The 22,593-nt window shown below is 46.7% G+C and overlaps 1 protein-coding gene across 1 annotated transcript in view; it reads left to right on the forward strand.

Annotated features, from left to right (window-relative positions):
- EDRF1 (erythroid differentiation regulatory factor 1) overlaps window positions 1–22,593 on the forward strand; it is a 29,082-nt gene that overhangs the window by 379 nt on the left and 6,110 nt on the right. The window contains exons 2-20 of the mRNA XM_006103981.3: window positions 744–952; window positions 2,909–2,975; window positions 3,551–3,676; window positions 4,415–4,539; window positions 4,793–4,952; window positions 8,040–8,141; window positions 8,405–8,526; window positions 9,144–9,255; window positions 11,694–11,841; window positions 11,924–12,032; window positions 12,281–12,392; window positions 13,861–14,121; window positions 15,268–15,339; window positions 15,555–15,705; window positions 17,505–17,693; window positions 17,995–18,195; window positions 19,315–19,533; window positions 20,711–20,934; window positions 22,296–22,463. Coding sequence (XP_006104043.1) covers window positions 744–952; window positions 2,909–2,975; window positions 3,551–3,676; window positions 4,415–4,539; window positions 4,793–4,952; window positions 8,040–8,141; window positions 8,405–8,526; window positions 9,144–9,255; window positions 11,694–11,841; window positions 11,924–12,032; window positions 12,281–12,392; window positions 13,861–14,121; window positions 15,268–15,339; window positions 15,555–15,705; window positions 17,505–17,693; window positions 17,995–18,195; window positions 19,315–19,533; window positions 20,711–20,934; window positions 22,296–22,463 — 2,877 coding nt within the window. The remainder of the gene's footprint in view (window positions 1–743; window positions 953–2,908; window positions 2,976–3,550; window positions 3,677–4,414; window positions 4,540–4,792; window positions 4,953–8,039; window positions 8,142–8,404; window positions 8,527–9,143; window positions 9,256–11,693; window positions 11,842–11,923; window positions 12,033–12,280; window positions 12,393–13,860; window positions 14,122–15,267; window positions 15,340–15,554; window positions 15,706–17,504; window positions 17,694–17,994; window positions 18,196–19,314; window positions 19,534–20,710; window positions 20,935–22,295; window positions 22,464–22,593) is intronic.

Here is a 22,593-nt window from a genome sequence, read left to right on the forward strand (position 1 = left end):
GCCAGTCATCGCATCAGAGGCAGCCGCTTCCCCCGCGGTGGCGTGGTGGGGGAGGCAGACACTGCTCTCAGGGCGCGCATGTAAATACAGGGTGAACCCCAAAGTGTGCGCACACTGAATAATTACAAAGGCGCCGTTGGTCAGCATACATGCCATTTTCAAATTGAGCTCTCAGCTGTGAAAGCGTGTGTATATTTGGGGGGCGGGCGGGGGGACGCCCTGTATGTGGTTCCAGAATGCGACCCAGTCCTGCAAAGGGAGGGAAAGGCAGGTGTCTGTCGGGCCCCCGGGGCCCCGGGCCGGCCTCGCAGGTGCCGTTGGTCCATTACTAAACGTTTGCTTGAAAAACAACGAAGCCTCGCAAGTCTCACCACAAACTACTTCCTACCTGGCGCGTGTTACCGAAATGTAAACGCCTCTTTAACGCTGAACAGAGGTTTTAACAGATGTATTCAGTTAGCGGGATAGTATCGCGCCCCTTGGCTCCTGCCTCCCCCGTTTCTAAGAATAACGCTTAGAAGGTAGGTTGGTTGGCCTGTTCCCCAGCTGACAGCCGTCACCCTCCTACTCCTCCACTCGGGTTTTTCTTTGAGGTTATGTAAAAACAAGAAAAAGGAAAAGCTGGCTAAATGCGACAGCGTATTCTGCGCTGTCGTACATCCTGATGGGCTCTTTCCTCCTGTAAAACGGGGGGTTTCTCCTTCCTGGGAGTGCTCACCGAAGCGGGTCCCTGTGTCCCCCAGGGCTCCACGCTGTTCCTGGGGGGCAGCGAGGTGAAGAGCCGGGCCGTGGTGAAGTACTCCTCCGCCCCCCCTCGGGCAGCCTTCGCGCGCCTGGAGGAGAAGACAGACCTGAAACTGCCCCCTGCCAACTGGCTACGGGAGAGCGCCAAGCTGGGGCCCGCGGGCACCACCATCCTGGGCACCAGTAAGAAGAGCAAGCCGTTTTCCAGGTGAGTGCCCATCGGTGGCGTCTTCCCCGGGGCCGCCAACCCCTGCTCCGCCGCGGAACGCTGACACCTGCTCTTCCGCTTAATCGTCAGCTCGTCCACTGCGTGCGGTCTCTTTGGGGGGGTGGGGGGGGGGGAAGGTCCTATTTGACTTTCGGAGCCCCGTCTTCCCCCTGCTGATAGGGTTATGTTGTCATCGGAAGGTGCTGACGGCACATGCTTCTCTCAGGTCTGCGCCACGTCTGAACACAGCTGAATTCTGACCCCCACACTTCCATCAGATGTTTTGTTTTTAGCCAACGTTCATGCCTTCAGCATATGTGAACACGGAGCGTTAGGGTGGCACCCGGAGAAGAAAACCCTTAAGGCGGCCTGGTCCGTCCTGTGGGGTTTTCATTAACACGTTAAGCGCCCAGCCTGTTTGTCTTCCGGGCGGAAAGTATAGTGTCAGTCACCGGCGACTGACTGGGCGCTTAACGTGTTCAATGGCGGGGTTGTCGGGTCTGAAAAGGCCTGATGCGGAAAGCCAGCATGTTGGTTGGGTGGCTTGACCCCTTGACTGTGACACTTGCTGGAAATGCTGCTGGTGGCACTTGAGAGAGTAGCCTGGGTCTTACTGAGGATGATGTATGAGCGTCCATGTTCTTGTAGACCATTGAATGTGTGGGGTCCTTCTTCCTCTCAGTGACTGAACCCAAAGTATTTCCATACGACATGTGGCAAGAGCCATACATACATTAATACCTATGAGCCAGTAGGTTGGAAATTATCCTAATGCCACTCGAGGTAAAAGTTCTATTTACAAAATGGTGTTTGTTTGTAGCAATATTTCTACTAGCAAAAGTTGGAAATAGTCCGTGTATCTTCTTTTAGAAGAATGCTTAGTAAATTATGATATGTGAACACAAATGTTAGAAAGTGAGCCCTAGCCGGGCCGCTTAGTGGTTAGAGCATCTGCCCTCTGACTGAAGGATCTCAGGTTCGATTCCGGTCACGGGCAGGTACCTCAATTGCAGGCTTGATTCAGTTGGGGTGCATGCGGGAGGCAACCAGTCGATGTCTCTCTCATATCAATGTTTTTCTCTGTCTCTCCCACTCTGTAAAAATCAATGGAAAAGGTGTCCTCGGTGTGGATTAACAACAACAACAAAAATGTTATAAGGTGATTTACATGGTAATTATATTGACTGCACACACTGTGTTAAGTACTTTATACGTTGATGCCTTTTAATTCTCACAACAACCTCTGAGTTAGGTACCATTAACTAATTTTCGCACGGACACACTGCAGCTCAGGAAGGCTAAGTAGCTTGCCCAGCCCACACAGTAAACCATCAGAGCGCACTCTGACGTGAGGGGCCCGGGGAAGTATCCCGGCTCCTGACTGGGAAATGCGGACATGCACGCTTTTCAGGCGTGTGGGTTATGGATGTGCCTCATGTGGTATCTGGCACGACATTGTTTTTCTTTTCTCCTGGCCGAATTGGAGCCGGGTGTATTTGTTTTTCCCATATGTACTTTAAAAGAGTAATATTGTATATCGGTAGGAACACAGTCCCAGACTCAAATCCTGATAAATGTTTGTTTCTATTTTTCTTACCTTTCCGCCTAAAAAGAATAACATCTTGAAATATTTTCTCTTGGAGATTTTTTGGGTTTTGTGATTACAAAAATGAAAAGAATTGTTCATTGTTTTTATTCTAGGTGTTTCCTATTAATTGCTCCTAATGATTATTACTATATTTTATCAAATTTAAGATGCCACTGATTTTAAGTAACACCATTATTTTATATGCCACTAAGAAGGAAAAACTAGCCAGCTGTAATGGTGAGAGGCATGCTGATTTCAGAGATGACAGAATGTGGGAACTGTGTGTCCTTGAAGTTGACATTATCTGTGATAAACTCTACCTGCATCACTATGAGCGTGACCTTTGTGTCCTTCGTTCCCTCCGTTAGCTTTGGGATGGCGTACGACTTTATTGACTCCGTGGGCAACGATGTGGACGTTGTCTCTGACTCTGAGGTAAGTGTCCTGATGGGGAGGCCATCGGTGCTGGGCACTTACACCCGCTCTGTGCAGGACCTTGAAAACCTGATGAAATGAGACCACTGTCTGATTATCAAATGCCTTTTTTGTTAATAAACAAACACGTATCCTTTCTTCAGAGAGGAAGGAATAACCCCCAAAACACTGGCAGTGGTAACAATACCAATGTTGATGGTTATGTTTTTTAAAAATAGCAGTTACAAGTGATTAGAGTGTTTGGGATGATTTTGTATGTTACCAATTGAGAATGAGATATGATGCTTCTGGCGAAATCGATCGCTCCTTAGTTGGTCATTTTTATCTGATACGCTGAAAGCCTAGGTCATGCAAGTGTGACCGTCAGCTAGGTTAACAGGATGGCTTGTAAAGTGCAGGTGATTGAGGTTTGGAAGAGCTGTCTTTCGTGTGTTTGCATTTAGCTTTCTGTGGAAAGTACAGTTTGTATAACCTTAGGGAAATAAGGTTTATTATGCTTTAAAATGGAATGAAGTTAAAAATGGAATCACACTGAAGAAGGTCTTTCTAAACTCTTTCCTCTTCATTTTCTTAAGAACATAAAAAAGCTCCTGAAGATCCCCTACAGCAAGTCCCACGTGAGCATGGCCGTGCACCGCGTCGGGAGGACCCTCCTGCTGGACGAGCTGGACATCCAGGAGCTCTTCATGAGGTCTTCCCAGGTAGGACTCTGAACCCACCTGCACGCAGCGTGTCAGCAGCCTGAGGGCACCAGAAAGATGACTTGTTTCCAAGAAAGGCCGAAGTGGAAACAAAGGAGTACGTACTTCAGCAGCCAGAAGCCGGGCTGTCACAGAGAATAACAAGTGGAAAGGAGAGAATTGGCAAGAAACTTACTGATACCAACCAGCACGATTCTTGCAAGGAAAAGGATGGAGCCAATGAAAAAGTGGTGAAAAGTCTGAAATTTAAGGGACTAGGTTAAATTTTTGAAAAACCCTTTGATGTCTCCTTTAAAGAGATTCTCATGAAACATGGCTGCCAGGAAATGTGGAAAATGTTGTTATCCCTCTGAATATATAGTTATTATAATTAACTGGTTCACTTAAAGCAGTGCCTCTCAAACAATGTTGATAAATGCCTGTTTCCCCCCCAATGTATAGATGATGGATGCTTTTGCACAAAATAACCATGTTGCCGTTTCCCAAGGCTTACTCTCCATGTCTGTACTTACCTTTGCATGCACTGTTTGCAAATGGTTCATGGTCCTACCAGTCCCATAGCTATTATTTAAAGACTATTCCTGCAATGCGTTGGTAAAGGAAGATCAGTTATGGTGACTTACATTGAATACGTATTTCTGAAACATTCAAAAAGTAAAGAGTACTTCCTGTAAAAAGAGTAATGGGTAACATTGTTTTGACTACATGTTTGTTGTATTGATTTCTTATGTTATTCAGACTGGTGATTGGACGTGGCTGAAAGAGTTTTATCAGAGACTTATTGATCAGAAGTGGCAGAGGAAGAAAAAGAGCAAAGAGCATTGGTATCAAAAGGCTATTCTTTCCAAGTTTTTATATTACAGGTACTTGGCTATTTGTTTATTTTATCTTAAAGAGGAAGAATTAAATTCTGATCTAAAATTTAATTTGAAGCCAGGAAAAATAATAATTTAAGGTTTGCCACTATGGTATTGTTTACATTTCAATGTCTTATATTTCTTTTCTTTAAAAGTAAGATTTATGCTTGGTTATAGAGTCTGGTTTTAAAAAGTAGTAGACTTGCATGAGCTGACCCCTAGTGACAGTGTGATATTTTTCTATTTCTGATTTGGCCAGTATCAATGGCGATGGAGCCGCGCAGCCCGTCCCATCTGCTGCAGAGCAGCGGGAATCATCCAGTTCAGACCAGACAGGTGACTCGGACGGGGCGTCGTGGCCCGCCCCCTTCGAAATGCCTTCTCCAGTTTTCCGAAGATCCCCAGTGCTTTCCAGTCAGGTGAGTTAGTACTCCGAGGCTCACTCAGCAAACTCATTTAAGAAGATGAAACCAATTATCTTGCCAGTAAAAATAGATGAACAGGAATACAAAATATTCTACCAATTTATGTCTCACAATTATAAAAACATACTTTTTTTAGTTGTTTTTTTTTAAGAATTTGCAAGAGTATGAATGGCTAGATCAGATTTTTTAAGTTTAAAATTTAAAATATTTAAAAAATGTTCTCAGCATTTAAGGTAGCTCACCAATATGTTTATCAATGCTGATTATCTCCTTAAAGTCATAAGAGTATTATAACGTATAATAAATATAGTGATGTAGTATATTTTAAACTTTAGGTGTAAAGCAAGTGCCTATCAAATATCGACTCAGAGACTTGGTTGTAATTTAAATACTGACCTTAACTTTTAGTCTGATTTTTAGGGCTAAAATCACCCTTAAGATTTTCTGGATGAGGTTCCTGAGGTTTTAACCCACAATAATGTTATGAAGCTTTTAGAAAGGAAGAGAGAGTAGAATGCATTGTCTCTTTTGGTCTCTTATATTCTTGGTTTCTTCTTATTGCTTGTTTAGTTTTGTCATTGTTTCTATCAAAGTAAAAAAGAACTCCACAAGTGTGAATTGTATATGTCTGTTTTCAGGTAAACCTATTGATAAACTTGAGATAAAAATAGGATTTTAAACTTGGTAAATTATTTTTCCTCTTGCTCTGTGTTCTCACATATTAAAAATTATTCACCCAGATTGTTGCTATCTTTACAAATTATAGGATTACAAGGAGGCAAATATGTTTAACTTGATTTTAGTTTTTGTAGGTTTTAAGATGGAAAAACCTTATTAAACTATGTAATGAATTCAAATTTCTCCCAAGTTGGGAAAAACTGAGGAAAAGAGAGGAATTACCTTGTGAGGTGACAGTGGGAACCAGCAGGAGGGGGTGTGGTGTGGGTGAAAAGGGCACGGGGCCGGGCATACGCAAGGCCCAGGTCAGGCCGCGGGGACTGGTTACACTGGTATGAACACAGGATCTATTAATTTGCTTTGTAGTTAGCCATTATGTTGTATTTGTTTTATACACTTTCATGTATATGATTATAGTTCACCAAAGGAGTTTTTAAAAATTCTTTTTATATTCCTTGACTTCAAAACCCACACATAAAAAGACACAGTAGAAATACCAGTCTCCCTTCACCCACCTCCCCTTCCCATTCTGTCCTTACCTTGTGTAGGGCTCCCTATGAAAGGCCTTGAAGGCTGTTGAGAAGCTGTAGACTTGCATGTGGAGGAAGTGAACTGGCATCTAGTTAGTGCCTCTTATGCTCTGCACTTTACGCCATGGGTATAAAGTACTGCACACGTGTTATGGTATGTGTTCAGTGTTGATGGTGTCATTTTACAAGTAAACTAAAGCTCATAAAGAGCAGATGTCTGTCCCTGGTCGCATGGCTGGTGAAGTCCAAGCTAGTGTTCAGATCCTTGTGGCTTCAGAGGCCTGTTCTCGAGCCGTACTCCACTGTGTCCACATGTTCCACACGTGTTCAGGATGGCCTCAAAGCAATGCCATGTGCCGGGAAGAGCTCTCCTGCCATAAAAATAATCTTTCACAGAATATTTTTAGAACATATTATACAGCCTAAATTTCAGCATTTGGAGTTTTATTTTTGTCTGCAAGCCACCACCTTATGAATTCTTATTCCCCAAACTTAAACCACTAGTTTGAGGCCTGGGTTAAGCAATATTAGAGTTGAAATAGGTGAAATAGGTATCTTTGTAATGGCCTGAGAGCCAGATCTTTATTTGGAACATCATAACCTAGAGCCCAAACTCTCATTAAAGCAACTACCTGGCAAATACGATTTTGGGAGTTGGTCCACAGGTAAATAACTTGTCTGTGTAAATAAAAAATAAAGTTTGAAGCTCTATAGTATTCTTTAAGGACACGGCAAAAGTGCTGGAGATTGATGCATGCGCACCCACCCACACACACACAACCTGTGCGTACAGTCATGTGCACTTCTTTGCAGGCAGGTGCTAAGCCTATTAGCATCCACCTAGGGTGAGAAGTGAAAGTTCACGGACTACGGTGTGCGCGCACAGAAGCATCCCCATCTTGGGGACTATTGTGGCATTGACATTCGGTTTAACGTAATGTGTCTTAATGGCAGCTGCCTAATGATTGGGAAACTGACTGGTGGGCTGAGTTTACCACTGTCAAAAGTTCTGCTTTCTAAAGGGTTTTTGAAAGTACAGTCCACAGGATGTATTAAGACTTAAAAGTGTCCTGAGATTAACTCAGTCTGAGAACATTGGTCACACAGGGGAAGTCCATTTTCTACTACAGAACCTCTTAGAGCAGCGGTTCTCAACCTGTGGGTCGCGAACCCTTTGGCGGTCGATTGACCCTTAGGGGTCGCCTAAGACCATCCTGCCTATCAGATATTTACATTATGATTCATAACAGTAGCAACATTACAGTTATGAAGTAGCAATGAAAATAATTTTATGGTTGGGTCACAACATGAGGAACTGTATTTAAAGGGCCAAAAGGTTGAGAACCACTGTCTTAGAGGCTTTTCCATGCTCATGAGCATTGTTACTCTCCAGACGCAAGTCTACAGCGAGTAGCCTTTGTCACCACTCACTCTGGAAATTTCTACCAAGTAACCCAGGACTAGTGGTCTGTGAAACACATTACAAATGCAAAACTAGAGGCTGTCATCATGACGAGTGTCTCAAAAATAGGGCTGGAGTTTCTCAGGAATGTTTTAATTGCATGGAGATGGGGTGGCTAAAGGTTAATGGAATTGAAATTTACCCCAAAAAGAGAAAAATTTAAAACTTTGAACGCTAAAGTAATCTTCGATCTTTTCTGAGTGCGAGCTGTATGTGATTGGCTCGCTGCAGTGGCTGGGATAGCTAAGAGCTGCCGGAAGCCACCAGTGACGAGAGGTGGGACTATGTCTTAGCCTGATGACAGCAGTAGCTTTGAGGTGTCTGCTTTGAATGCTTAGGTGATACTCTAACAGTAGGCCGTTGATAAGAACTCTGGCAGCAGAATCACTCCTGTCCTTGCACTTTTCACAGGGAAGTGAGCCTCTCGAACCCTCATACATAGTGGGGCATCTGGCCTCAGCCCCCAAAGAACAAAACCTGACTACTTTATTCAATGACGGGGAGAACAGTCAGGTATGCTTCCCAGGTGTCCGCGTGGAGACGCCCAGCCCCAGCCTACTAGTCATTAAAAACTAGTCTCCGTTGGAATTCACAGGGGGGAAATCTACTTGATCCTGAAAGTCCATTTCTAAACAGCTCTGACCTTACAGCTCTGTCATGTTCACTTCGACTCCTTTGTCCTTTCTTTGTTCTAGTCTTTCTATGGATCGTGGGGGGAAATTACAGTTCTCCTGTTTATTATATAATCACCTTTCCAATTTTATTTTAAATCAAAGGGTCTTAAGAATGATTTTGTTCGGAATATTCTGTGGACGTTTGAAGATATACATATGTTGGTTGGCTCCAACATGCCTATATTTGGAGGAGGCAGATACCCAGCAGTCAGCTTACGTCTCAGGTAAACCACGCTCGTTTTCCTTAAAACCTCTGTCCATCTGCTCGCACCATCGATCTGGGCATCCCTCCCCCTCCTGCTAGAATTAAAATGCACAACCAAGCAGGAGCTGTTCTCAGGGAATGCTGGGTGCCCTGGAGCTGGTCGCCCTGGTCCTTGATGAATGGACTCAGAGGTCTTGTACTGGCCTCATCTTACGTCTGTGGTAGAATTTATTTACGGTGCAGGAGGTGGCTTTCCATCGTCCTGTTAATGCTCCAGGTGTGTGTGCTCACATTAGCCAGTGCGCGTTCCGACTTGGGTGGCGGCGTGCATGGTGGGCAGTCTTCACCGCAGGTTGTTGGAGGAGCGTGCAATGGGCCCACAGTCACCTGCTACCATCTTTCCTTTTGTTCCTACTGAAAACTCTTATGGGTTCCAGTTAGAGGAGCAAGCAGAGCTTATGCAAAGATTTAAATAGAACAGCTACGTGTGCATATTTCATCAGCAAAGAGCTTATATGGCATTTCCCACGTAGGGAGCACAGATTAAAATAGTTAAATGGGAGAAATAAGTCTCAGGTGATTCATTGTGAAACATCTTAATTAAACCAAATAACACCAGAAATGTTATATTTTTAGGGATAACAACAAACCAATCAATGTGCTCACTGGAATTGACTATTGGCTGGACAACTTGATATGTAATGTACCAGAGCTTGTGATGTGTTTCCATGTAAACGGGATTGTACAGGTAAGACACAGCGCGTCTTCTCATAACCTCTCAAGAGCAAATTGGTGCAGAGAATAATGCCTCACCAAAGTTCTTAAGGCCCTGAAAATCCCAGGTGTACTTTTTGGCAAGGAACGTACCCGTGAATAAACTGAAATTCGATTATTTTCACATTTGAGTTGTTGGTAGAATTCTAGATATCACAGGAGGATAATTTTACAGGTAATTTGTGAGAAGGTTATAAATACACTGAATCTGCACTGTAGCCATAGAACTATAATTTTAATGCCAGGCACCTATGATAGTTACAGTGTCTATACAGTGGAGGTATTTATTCAGTACTCAGTTATCTACTCAGTATATGCAGTTTTAAGGAAAGGCCACAGTAGTAGATCGCTTATATAGCACATTGTTGTTGAGCATGCTCTGTGAGGAGGCACTTTGTCCCCATTGTAAATGTTGGGGGAGAAAATAGAGTGTGGTCATGGCTCAGAAAGAGGATCAATGGGAAGTGAAGTGCAAAGAGGAAGCAGGAGACGCAGGGTAAGCGCTGGAGTGATGCACACACAGAAGTCTGATGTTTGGAGAGGGTGAGGTCATTTCTCTTTTGATCTGAAAAACAGACTTCCTGGAAGTGGCATCTTAACTGGATCTTGAATGAGAGATAGCGTCCCCAAAAATGCCAGATGGATCTTAAAAGACGAGTGTTAGTAAATGGGGTATTGGTAATCCGTCCAGTTAGGGAGCAAGCCTTCTGTAGCAGAATGGTTGGGAAGGTCAGCCACATCCCGGGCCTTGATGCTGAGCTGAGTGTGGACTTGGTTCAGTTGGGAACCTGGAATTGGTGGACGCTCTGCATCTGGGGTATGAAATTCATGTGCTGGAAGATTAATCTGGGGATGGTGTGTAGGACAGCCTGGGAGGGTTTGGAGACAAAGACGGGCTAGGCAATCACTACTGTTAGGAGTGACGTAATGTCCTCCTACTACGTCATGCCCTCCTACTTAGTAAGTACTGAGAATTGACAGCAGTCATAATGGCTTGCGTTTATTGAGTGCTCTTTGTCCCAAGCACTTTGCTAAGTGCGTTGCAGGCATTGTCTTATTGGTGCTCATGTCAGCTCTTAGCTGCCCGTATGCTAGTGTCCCTTTGGATGGAGAGGGAGACTTGAGAGTCACGGAGCTCAAGTGAGTGACGCAGAGCCACATCGCTAGTGAGTGGTGGTGCCAGTATTGGCGCCTGTCTCTGCCGGTGGCCCTGCTCTTAGCCATTGTGCTGCAGCCCAGCGACTCCTCACCTTCAGCTGCAGCAGGAACCCTGTGCTCTCCAACAATCCACTTGCTTGAGCCAGTGTTTCCGGGATGGAGGGGGCTTTGTAGATGATTCCATTTGCACCGTCCCCCACATGGCAGCTTGAATGAGAGCGGGGAGAGGAGGAGGGGAAGGGAATCCGGGCTCGGGTGCTCAGGGACAGAATCCTGGTGGTATTGCCTGAGGTGGGAAGGTGGAATCTGTTCAGGTGGGGAAGGTGATGTGTTATCGTTGGGCAGTTTGGGGAAAACATTAAAATGCCCACTGAGCATGTTGAAGTTGCAGGCATTAGAGAAGAGGGGACTAGAGACAGAAGTGAGGAGCCTTCTGCCCAGATCCTGTTGAGCTCCTCCCCAAGGAACTGCATTAAACGAGAACATAGGAACCTCTCCCAGGCAGCGGAAAGGGAGGGCTTTCAGGCCGAGGGAAGGCGGGCCAGAAGCTCCGTAAAAACCAGGAGTGCGTTAGCTGAGCCAGGGACGAGCACCACCCTTAGGACTGGGGTCCAGGTTCCCAGTTGGTTTGGAGTCCTTAGTCTTGAAGTATTTCAGAAACGTGGGCAGAGGAGTTTAGGGAAGTGTGACCAGAAGGCAAGCTGGGGACAAAATGCGGAGGTGCTTTCAGAGCAGTGGTGGTGCTGTCCGTGCGCCTTTACACATTGCTGCCCCCCCCGCCCCCAACCCAACCCCACCCCAACCCCAGGCTCCATTTCTGTAAAGGATCCGAGTCCTGTTCAAGGAAAGGGTGGTATTTCCTGGAGAAACTTCCCAGGTGCTTCTAGTGTCTAGGGGTGAAGTCTGCTTCCAGTAACCCTCTTCCCAGTTGAGAGCCGTCGGGGTAGATAGAGGAAATAAATGGTGCCAGGAGGTTTGTTCCAGGTGAGGACAGAAATGAGATCATGCCTACATTTGTGGTTCACAGTTGGGTGATGGCTCTCCCTTGAGAATGACTGCTGTGGTACATGAACAGCGATGCTGATCGGTGGGTCAGATTCCTCTGGGAGCCACAAAAAGATGGAAAACCGTTGGTTACATCTCGGTCAGGCTGCACAGGTCTCTGATTGCAGGGCTTATACATGTGCTCGCTTTTCAGGAAGAGAAGTGTTGCTACCGAGGTTTCTCTTAAACCGCCCTCTCTCTGTTTTTTAGAAGTATGAAATGATAAAGACAGAAGAGATTCCCAATTTGGAAAACTCTAATTTTTCTACTAAAGTCATAAAAGACATTGCACAGAATATTTTATCCTTTCTGAAATCTAATTGCACCAAAGAAGGACATACCTATTGGCTCTTTAAAGGTGAGCGAATTCCTGAACGAATGATAATCCAATGGATTTGAGTGGCTCCTGGAAAATGAGGTTCCTTTGTTTGTTTTTGCAGCGAGTGGCAGTGACATAGTGAAGCTCTATGATCTCACGACTCTTTGTGAAGAAACTGAAGACAAATACCAAAACCCGTTCACAATGCCGGTGGCTATTCTCTTATACAAGTGAGTGCTGTCGCCAGTGAAAACAAGGGAGAGTAGCCTTTTGTAAAATTGTAAAGTGCACAGCCACATCCCCGAGCCAAGTATTTATATTTACACACACACACACACACACACACACAGTCACACCAAAAAAAAACTTGCGGGGAGGGTAACTTTGGTTGTTTCTGTGGGAGGAAAGGGGGCAGCCTACACCTGAACCTTGCAGAGAATGATGAGTGGGCGTCAAGGTGATACAAATGTTTTTTTAGGGTTGCCTGCAACATGATGATGAAGAAGAACCAAAATAAGAAACACTACGGAACTATCAGAACGCTGCTTCTCAACTGTGTTAAATTGTTGGACAAAAGCAGACACCCTCAAGTAAGAGTGACACCTGTGTGCTTTGTGAGAACAGCCTAGCGGTCTGACGGGTGTGCCTGGCACTGAAGCCACTGGCATTAGTGTGTAACTGCCTCTCTGTGTCGGGGGATGGGGCCGCGGGGGTGGGAGGGGTGCTGGGGAGGGTGTTGGAGCCCCATGTGGCTGCTGAGCACTGAAAAGCTGCCCGCTTTGAGTTAAGTGTGCTTTCAGCGTAAAGTACACCCTGGATTTTAGGATCGTGTGTGCACACATTATGTGTTAATTGAATCAAAGATAATATTAAAATTAAGCCAGCCAGGTTGTGAACATGGCTGCTAGAACGTTTGCCATGTGATGTGTGCTCATGTTGCACTCCTCCTGGCTAGCACTGTCTGTAAAGGGAGGACTCGTGTGTAGTGCGTTTTCCCTCGCTCTGTCACTCCTGGAAGGGGAAACCTCTTTTACGGTCTCTACGATCTGTTTACACAGACGGATCTTGTTAATCACTGTTAGTGTGGGTAAGGGTCACAGTCCATACATCAGTGTATAATAAAAGCATCTCTTAGAATGATCTCTCAGCCATGGGCCCCCCATTTTACACCCCCATGCCCTCAGTTGTCTGTATCTTTGGTGTAAGGTTAGTTGAAGCCTGTTTAAATCAAGAAGGTCTGTAGTCTGTACCATTTTTTTTAAAGCTCCAATATTTATTGTAGTCACATCCAGTTTAGAGATAAAGATTATTCTAGAGACCAAACCAAGAGAAAACTTTTTTTTTTGCAGAAAAATGGCAAAACCGTTTCTCACTTAAATATTTAATTGCTGGTTGAAGGGGTGGTGTTTGATGGATATTGATTAGTTTATGTGACAGTTAGAAAATGGTGTTGCAACTATTAAATGTTATTAGAACCACTTAATAATAAATAATAGAGTGGGATAAATAGTAATATATACATGCCCAATTTAAGAGATACCACAGTGGACTTTTCCCTCATTAAGCTAGTGGGGGGTTTCCCCCGGGGCCATAGATTACATAGTAAATACTATTGCCTATGTAATTTATAGCTTATGAAGAGAAATTCTTGTTTCTCAGTTGATGGGGAGGATACTTGCTAATGTAGTTACGACACTATACCTGCAGACTTACGTCTCCAGTGAAGTACAGTTGCCACCTTTTTTAATACATTGTTTGCGGGTAGTTTTTAGGAAGTAAACACACAACCCAGGAGAATTTCAGAGCCTTCAGGGTGTTGGTGACAGGCGGGGCCTCTCTGCCCGGTCTGTGCTGGGGGCAGCCTGCGTGCGGAGCTCCTGGAGGCTCGCTCACAGTGAAGCTCCTTCCACCTGTTGGTGACAGGCGGGGCCTCTCTGCCCGGTCTGTGCTGGGGGCAGCCTGCGTGCGGAGCTCCTGGAGGCTCGCTCACAGTGAAGCTCCTTCCACCTGGGAGTGCTCAGGTTGATGACAGTCACACCTTTTCTTTCTTTTTATCAGATTATTGCTTCAGCCAATTACATGCTTTCAGAACTCTTTCAATTGGATGAACCTAAAAAAGAAGAAAGTGCAGAGTCTCCCTTAAATGAGAATTCTGATGAAAGTTACAGTGAGGAGGAGGAAGAGATGCCAGACAGCGATGAAAATGGGTCCTATTGCACCAGCTCCGACCCTCCCGACGACAACAAAGCAGTGGCCATCATCAAGTCTGTTGGAGAACTGTCAGTTCCAGAGAAGTACAAATCCATCCATCAGATCAGAGTAAGCACGTTTCAGTGTGTATTGAAGTGGCACCAGGGGAAAAACAACAGTGGGTGAGTGCGCACAGTCAGCCTCTCAGAGGATGGCGTTGCTGCATTGTAACCAAGACCTCGGCTCATGAAGCAGTTAGATGATAAAGACGGAGTGATGTGTAGTGTACAGTTGTTCACAGGGGAACACTTTCTGTCCTTCTCTGAAGCACTCCAAAAATGTCGTCAATATTCACATCAACGTCTCTGCTTGGCTTGGCCTTCTCAGTGTCCCCTCTGTGAACCCTCACCTGAGGATATTTTTCCCATTGATGTTTAGAGAAAGTGGAATAGAGGGAAGGAGGGGGAGGGAGAAATGTTGATGTGAGAGACATAGCGATTGGTTGCCTCCCACATGCATCCTGACCACCTGGCCGGGGACCGAGCCTGAACCGAGCACATTCGCTTGACTGGAATCAAACCCATGATCCTTCAGTTGGTGGGCCGACGCTCTAATCACTGAGCAAGACCAGCCAGGGCTCTGTGTCCTTTTTGAAATGGAGCATCGTCCAGAGCCCCGGCCCCAACACGGACTCTGTGCTCTTGGACAGACCGCTCACATGGGCTCGCTTCTCTACAGTCCAGTCAGCGTTACCCACCCTCTGGGGATTCGCCAAAAGGAAGTGCCCTGCAGAGGCCCTCCCACTCAGTGGGTGGGGCCTGTTCCCTGGGCTTGCCCCTAGGGAGCATCAGGGATACAGTGAGACCACTGGTGACGCTGAACTTGCTGCTCAGTTGATGGTGGTAGCTGTGCTACCCAGTGTCCGTGCTGATTAGAAGTTGAGCTGATCTAGGAGATTAGGTGTACATTTATCTAAAACATTACTACTCACGTTCACTTTTTTGTTGAGTAGAATAATTTTTAACATAAGTACTTAAAGCAACACGTATGCCGGAAGATCTTTTTGTTATGCAGGATTTGTGTTGATGATGCTTATTGTATCAGTTGAATCTGCAATTAAAACACTACATTAACCTTAATACCTCACTAAGCTGAGTACACAAGCACATTTTGAAATTACTGATTTCTAGAGGTTTAGTAATTCCCAGGAACTGAGAGGTGTGGAATTTGTCACACTGGTCGCATAGTAATAATTTTAAATGTTTGTTTCTGAAGCCCAGTTGTGCGTTTCCAGTTTGCCATGACACCGAAGAACGCTGCAGACTTGTGCTGAGCTATGTTCTGGAGGTGAGTTGGTTGGTGTCTGAAGGATTTCCTGCTGTGGGTTTTCTCTCTCTGAAGCATAAAGTGAAAATTAGCTTTTTCCAACTCTTTCATGTCAAATGTAGTTTTTAAAATATAAATTCTCCTAAATGCACTCAGTAGTCCAGATCCTGCCTTATATTTAGTTTCTAGTTGAGCTTCAGTTACAGGCACAGTAACTGTGTCTCCTTGCTTTAAAGGGTTTAAAATCTGTGGACAGCAGCATTAAGAAAGAAAGCGACCTCCCTGCCGCTGACCCCAGCACCCCAATCCCGTTGAAATATGAAGATGAATCCGCAAGGGGAGGTCCTGAGGGTCTGGAGAAGCAGATGGCCTTGTTTTTGGACAAAAGTAAGTTGAATTGATGTGCAAATAAGGCCTTTTCCGTAGAACAAGATGCTAGTCCTTTGCCAGCAGCCGACTTGTTTGTGTCAGTGAGGCATTCATTGCCGGACCAGGAGGAGAACATGTGAGTGGAAAGGAGGGGAAATGTCCGGTCCTTCAAAGCAGAACAGCAGATCGCTTTGATCCTTCACGGGTGTCTCTAGTGAGAACCTCGGGTGCTTCTGAGACACCCCTGCCTCAGCGAGAGCCGCAGGGGTTTCAGAGCAGCCGGGCCCAGCCCTGGCTCGCATGCAGCTCTGCTAGGCTCACTCCAAGTGAAGACAACAGTAGTGCCTACTTCAGAGGGTTGGGACAGTGCGCTGGTAAGCCCTGCCCCGCTCCTCGCCGCTGTTGCCTCGGGGCAGTACCTGATAGGCCAGAGCTGTCACTGAGAAGGTCATCTCACTCATTCTGGGAGCATCACTTCCTGAAGAACATGTGGGTTTTGAAGTAAAAGTCTGAGTTTCTGGTTTATTTTAATCTAAATTACATTAATTTCCAACCTTATCTCCTCCCCCTTTAAAATTCTGTTTCAGTTTAAAAATGTTTTGAAAATCTGTGAGTGGGCAATAATACCCAGTGCTTTGGGATCTTCTCTTCATGAGCATAAAGGGGGGGGACGGTAGTCTCCCCAGCATTTATGTAGCACTTCTGGGTGCCAGGCTCGAACCCAGACACGATGAGAACCGCCCAGGACGTAGACACTGTGCCTTTTCATGGTGCTTTTTCTGAAATGCCTTTCTGTCTCTTCCTCCCTCCCTCCCCCTCTCAGCTGTTGAAAACCCAGCTCCTGGTCAGGGTCTCCATGCTCCCCTCTGTGGCCAGCGGAAGGACTGGGTCCCCTGCCACTAGGCCTGCCTTCCCCCGCCGTCAGCTGTGCTTGCACAGACACCTTAGTCAGCTTCGGTTCTCACATGCCTCACACAGACTATGTGTGTGGAGTAGGGAAAAGACATACATGCACGAGTAAGACCACAGTAGAGACTGTTCATCGCTTTGAAAGACACGTGTTGTATCTGATCAAAATGAGAAACCTTGAGGCTGGGCGATGGGGGAGGCTGGTCCCCACAGCAGTTTGTTCTGTGTGAGCCTGCACGTGTCCCCTGAGGCGGTCTATGGATCAGCCTAGGAGAGAGGCACGTCACCTCATGTCGTTTCTGGTGCCTGGCATAGTGCGTGGCAGTGTGATCATTTGTTGGGTGAAGAAGGTGTAATAGGCTGGACTTGAAGTGAAGGCTGTTCTGCTACAGGAAGCGGTCCAGTGGACGGAGGTGGGCAGCGAGCAGTCACCTGGCTGTGACTGATGGATGGATAATGGGGAGGAGGGCTGGGAAGTGAGACTGAGAAAAGGTAGCTCAGGAAGTGGGCTGAGATGCTTATCACCACTTAGTAAGTAGTGAGAGGCTGTTTCAGCGCTTCGGAGCAGGGCTCCGCCGTGATTAAAGCCGGCTTTCGGAAGGTAAGCTTTCTGGCAGACTCACGGGCAGACTGGAGGCAGGAGGCGGGTGTCGGTGGTGAGTGGAGTGACGTCAGTGACCCTGAAAGAGAGGGACGGCCGCTGCTGCTGGGAGGCGGAGGCCCGGGAAACGCAGAGCGTCTGTGGAAACAGTTTCCCTCCATGTGGTTCCTTGACGCCTGGTGTTTACCAGTCTTGTCACAACAATAGCGCCTGAGCCTGGAGTGAGTGCTTCTATTAAGAAGCAGAAACTACTTGCTCATGGTGCCCCACGTGAACATGAAACGTGCTGCCTCTCCCCGTGTCCTAGTGGGCTCCCTGCAGAAGGGCAATTGCTCCAGCCAGTCCGGGATGACCCCTGGCTCCTGGCAACATAAAATGAAGCTCCAGCTGATCCTCAAGTCATCCAAAGCCTATTACGTGTTGTCTGACGCCGCCATGAGTCTGCAGAAATATGGACGCGCGCTCCGATACATCAAATTGGCTCTGCAGAGCCACGGTGAGTCCCTGCGAATGAGCGTGTCACAGGCTTTGGGAGGGGAACAGAAGACATCTGTGTCAGTAAAATTTTACTCCTACTTCTGTTGTAAAATTTAATTTTAAAACCACCTTTTGCATCTTGGGTGTCACTTAGTATTTTCTGCTCCGAGTAGTTTAATGACATCTTTATTTTGAAATACATGAAGCCATGTTTGCTCTCTGATATAAAATAAACTTAGAGTGGATACGGCTGGTAGCAGATTTTCTTAACACTTACTGTGTTCATGATGCACTTTTCCTCCTTCCCTCTCTCCCCACAGACACTTACTGCTGCCTCTGCACCAACATGCTCTCCGAAGTGCTGCTGTTCCTCTCCCAGTACCTGACGCTCTGCGGCGACATCCAGCTGATGCTGGCGCAGAACGCCAACAACCGGGCGGCTCACCTGGAGGAGTTTAACTACCAGACGAAGGAGGACCAGGAGATACTGCACAGCCTCCACCGGGAGTCCAGTTGTCAAGGTGGGCGGCGGGACCCCGAGTTCCTGCACGGGGACTGTGGGAAAAGGGGCAGGCGTGTTGGTGCTTGATGCTGCTCTGTGTCCTTATTTCTCAGTTTTAATGTAGAGCATGCTCGTGTGTGTGTGTGTGTGTGTGTGTGTGTGTGTAAAATGCTTTTGAAGTATTTTATAATTGCTGCTTATACAACTAGAACTAACTATAAACAAGCTCTCAGACAATTGCGTTGACTTTCTGCACTTGTCTTCTCAGGAGGTTTTTCAATAAAACTGTAGTCAGCTGACCAGGCCGTGATTTCTTTAGAAAAGCAATAGCATTGGTAGAAGTAGATGGATTACCTTCTGAATAATTCCTGGGGCTCAGACACTGAGATCATTTTTAAACTTAGTTCAGGGTTGGTAGTCTCACTAAATATGTCACTCTGTTTGGAGTTGTCCGATTTTTAAGCTGGAGACAGGAAAACGTAGCCCACAGCAGCAGGCCCCTCATTTTATTCTACTAGATACGTGAGAAAGGCCTCAGTGTGTTTTTCATTGGACTTATAATACGTCGTTGTGAGAACGACATTCTCTCAAGCATTTGGGTGGCATCAGGAGTGCTACCCTTTTTCCCCTTGAATTTGGGGCTCTGCACCCAAGTTTACTCCCATCCCCACTGGGTGGCGAGCTTGAGTCTGAGGGCCCATCCAGCAGCTTCTTCAGTGAGTCTGACATTGATAGGCAAGCGTTATAGTCCATGAGCCCCTGGTAGCTGCAGAGCTTTCCTGCAGGAGCTGCTCCCATTCATGAAAGAGCAAGGTGGTTCCCCGTGTCAGCGACAGCGTCAGGCCCTCACCGGTGGGCAGGCGCACCTGGTGGAAGCTGGGGCACGGCAGTTGGCTGGTATTTCTAGGCAGGAAAATATTTCTTTTAATCAAACATTAATGTCCCAAGAAGATAATAGTTTCTTAAATAAAGAGATCTTTGCTTCGAAGCTTAAATGTTTAGTTTTGTTGGTTGAATCTTAGTATATTTATACTGTATTGCAATTACTTACTTTATTACCTTAAAAGTGTCAGATTACTTGGATACTAAGGAAGTAGGATTTGCATAATCACAGTGGTGACATTTCCTTTCTTTTAAGGATTTGCGTGGGCGACTGATTTGTCTACAGACTTGGAAAGTCAACTTTCTGTTAGTTGTAAATGTTATGAGGCTGCCAATGAAATCCTGCAGTTTAGTGACTTAAAAAGCCAAAATCCAGAACACTACGTGCAAGTGCTGAAGAGAATGGGCAACATTAGGAATGAAATCGGGGTGTTTTATATGAACCAGGCTGCTGCGTTACAGAGTGAGCGAGTGGGTGAGTATCCCTTGGAGTCCTCTCTTCATTGCCTTTTCTATCAGAAAGTCACATGGATCTTGGCTCAAGCAAGGAACTGTGGCACTTGATTTTAAGTCCTGGAGCTGGGCCAGGCCTGGTGCTGTACGTGGTGGCTGCAGGGTCTCTCTCTGAGGCGAGGAGGCCGATGGGAACGTGCCTCTCTGTGCGCTGCCATAAGTGCTGCAGGCGCATTGCGATGGGAGGGAGGCGTATGTGGAAGTTGCGGTGACTGGGAAGGCTTTGGTGAGGTCTGAGCAGATGGGTACATGTCACGTAGGACGTCAGCAGGCAGGTGTGGGGAAGGGAGGGCTGTCCAGGCTGAGAGGCAGCCCTGGGAAGAAGCCAGGATTGTAGGGTCGGTGGGTGTTTAGAAGGGGGCAGGATGCGCAGTTCCTAGGCGGGGAGAGGGCTGAGATAGAAGGCGAATAAGTTGTGTGCTTTTTGACCTATAAACCATGCTCGACGTTAGGGACAAAGAGTTTATAGCTAGAGGGGGAACTGTGCTTTAAAAAAAAAGTCTTTTTTACTATATGTTATATATTTATTGAGATTCAAGAACCTGTGCTTTGTAAGTCAGTGAAGGAGCATGGAAAGGGAAAGTCAGAACCCTAGGAAATTAGGGAGCACAGACTGTGCTCTTAAACTCAGTCTTCATGAGGCAGTGCTGTGCCAGAGGGCTTTATTTGCTGCTGTGGCACCAGCCAGCTGCTACTGAGGGGGCTGCGTTTGAGTGTGCATGGTTGCCATAACAGCCCCGGCGGGTGGCCTAGACCACTGATCTCTCTCACCCTGGAAGCGGAGGGCCAGGACCAAGGTGCCAGCCAGGTTGGCTTTCTCTGAGGCTCTGTCCTCGGCCACCTTTTTGCTGTGTCTTTTCTCTGTGGGTGTCCCTGGTGTCTCTCATAACAGCACCAGTCATGTTGGGTTCGGGCCCCACATTATAACCTCCTTTAACCTTAAGTACCTCTGTAGAGGCCCTCTCTCCAAACACAGTCACGCTCAGCATGGAGGTGAGGGTGAGGGGAGTGCCCAGTCGGCCATGGCAGGTGTGGGGAGGGTGGGCGCTGCTGGACCTGCCCCGTCCTCAGGATCCATCAGGAGACCCAGCGGGCTTCCTCGGGTGCCTGCTTACACAGGTTTTTGTTTTTTCATCAAGTGAGCAAAAGTGTGTCGACCGCAGAGCAACAATTGTGGAAAAAGAGCTTTTCTTGCTTTGAGAAAGGAATTCACAACTTCGAGTCAATTGATGATGCTACAAATGCTGCCCTCTTGTTATGTAACACGGGAAGGCTCATGCGGATTTGTGCACAGGCGCACTGTGGCGCAGGGGACGAATTTAAACGTGAATTTTCACCAGAGGAAGGCTTGTATTATAACAAGGTAACACATTTGCTCATGGGTTCATCCATTCATTCCTAACTGCCACTTACCTTTGCCATTGCTCCACTAAAATACCATAAAACCAAAGTAATGAAAACCGTGGGCTGGCACAGGACTAGACAGACCATTGGGAGACTCAGGCCTGAGTGTACTGGGCACTCAGGACTGGAGATGACACTGGCTTGGTGCTAAAAGGTGATCTTCGGTGAAGTGTGTTGGCATAACCAGAGTAAACGTCAGGTGGGTTAAAGATGGAAATGAACAGGTGAAACTGTAAAGGTACCAGGGGAATCAGCTCATGGCTGGGCAAGGACTTTCCCAGCGTAAAGAGCAGAAATCACAAAGTAAAAGATGGATCAACTTAAATGTGCAAAAATACAGTTTTTAAAGGACACAACAGAAAGCAAAATTGAAAAGCAAACCACCATCTAGGAGAAATATCTATAGCACAGGACAGATCCAAGGTTAATAAACTCTTGGTGTATAGCAGTTAGGAATCATTGAAAACACACTGTCCCCATAGAAGGGAGGACAAACGAACTTGAACAAGAAATTCGTATGTGTAGAAAAAGTAAATGTTTAATATGGAAGCAAAATTCCAAAATTTTAACTTTTAAGGGATTTAAAATTTGAGTTTCTTTTACTGATTAAATTATCGAGTACTTTTTGGCAAGTGGTCACACCCAGTGCTGGAGAAGGCGCCAAAGCAAGCACACGTTTAACCGAGTACAGGGAGCCCCCCTTGTTTACAAAAGACCTACATGGGAGCCCGCTTTCACTGCCAGGAGAAACCTGAAGAGGACTCCTGCTTCTAGAACGAAGGGGAGAAGTGAAGAAAGCATTCAGCCTTTGCTTTTCAGGGAGCTGTTCCTGAGGCGGTGTGCGCCCCAAGCCCGAGCACCCTCCCAGCTAGGCCCCTCCCGGAACCACACTCAGCGTCAGCTCATCTCTGCTGACTGTGCGTCCCTGAGTGAGCTGTGTCCTGAGAGTCAGAAAAGCCTAGGAGAGCTCAGGGTGTGACCCTTAACGTAACCCGTGCGGAATGAAGCGCTTTGATCATGGTGAACGGAATACAAATGCATGTGCACTCAATGTTAGGTCTGGCAACCCTCAAAAATTTCCTGTATTAATGGTAATTGCGTCTTGTTGTTACGCCATTCGGCTTACCAGGGGTTTCACGGGAGCGCTCTGCTTCCCAGTCCAGGGGAGCCTGTACTTCAGAGCTGCATAAATTTCCTCAGTGAGGCATGTTCACAGCGCTGCCTTCCTCCCCAATACGGTCCTTCCACACGTCCTCCCCAAAGCCAGTCACCACCCGGGACTGGGAAGAGGGGCCCGTTGACTCGATTTCCTCCGCCCAGGCCGTGGACTACTACCTGAAAGCGCTGAGGTCCCTGGGAACACGAGACAGACACCCTGCCGTCTGGGACTCGGTGAACTGGGAGCTGTCCACCACCTACTTCACCATGGCCACGCTGCAGCAGGACTATGCGCCGCTGTCCAGGAAAGCGCAGGAGCAGGTACGTGCCGTCGGGCTGTGCGGGAGCCTTCTGCCACCTGCAGCCTCTAACAGGTGCTGAGCGTCTTCCCTGGGAGCAGTGCTTCATGTTCTTAACTTTCTCATATAAAGTCATAGGCTTGTCTCTTTTATTCCCCCCC

This window comes from Myotis lucifugus, unplaced genomic scaffold, assembly GCF_000147115.1.
Source record: "Myotis lucifugus unplaced genomic scaffold, Myoluc2.0 scaffold_526, whole genome shotgun sequence".
NCBI lineage: Eukaryota > Metazoa > Chordata > Mammalia > Chiroptera > Vespertilionidae > Myotis > Myotis lucifugus.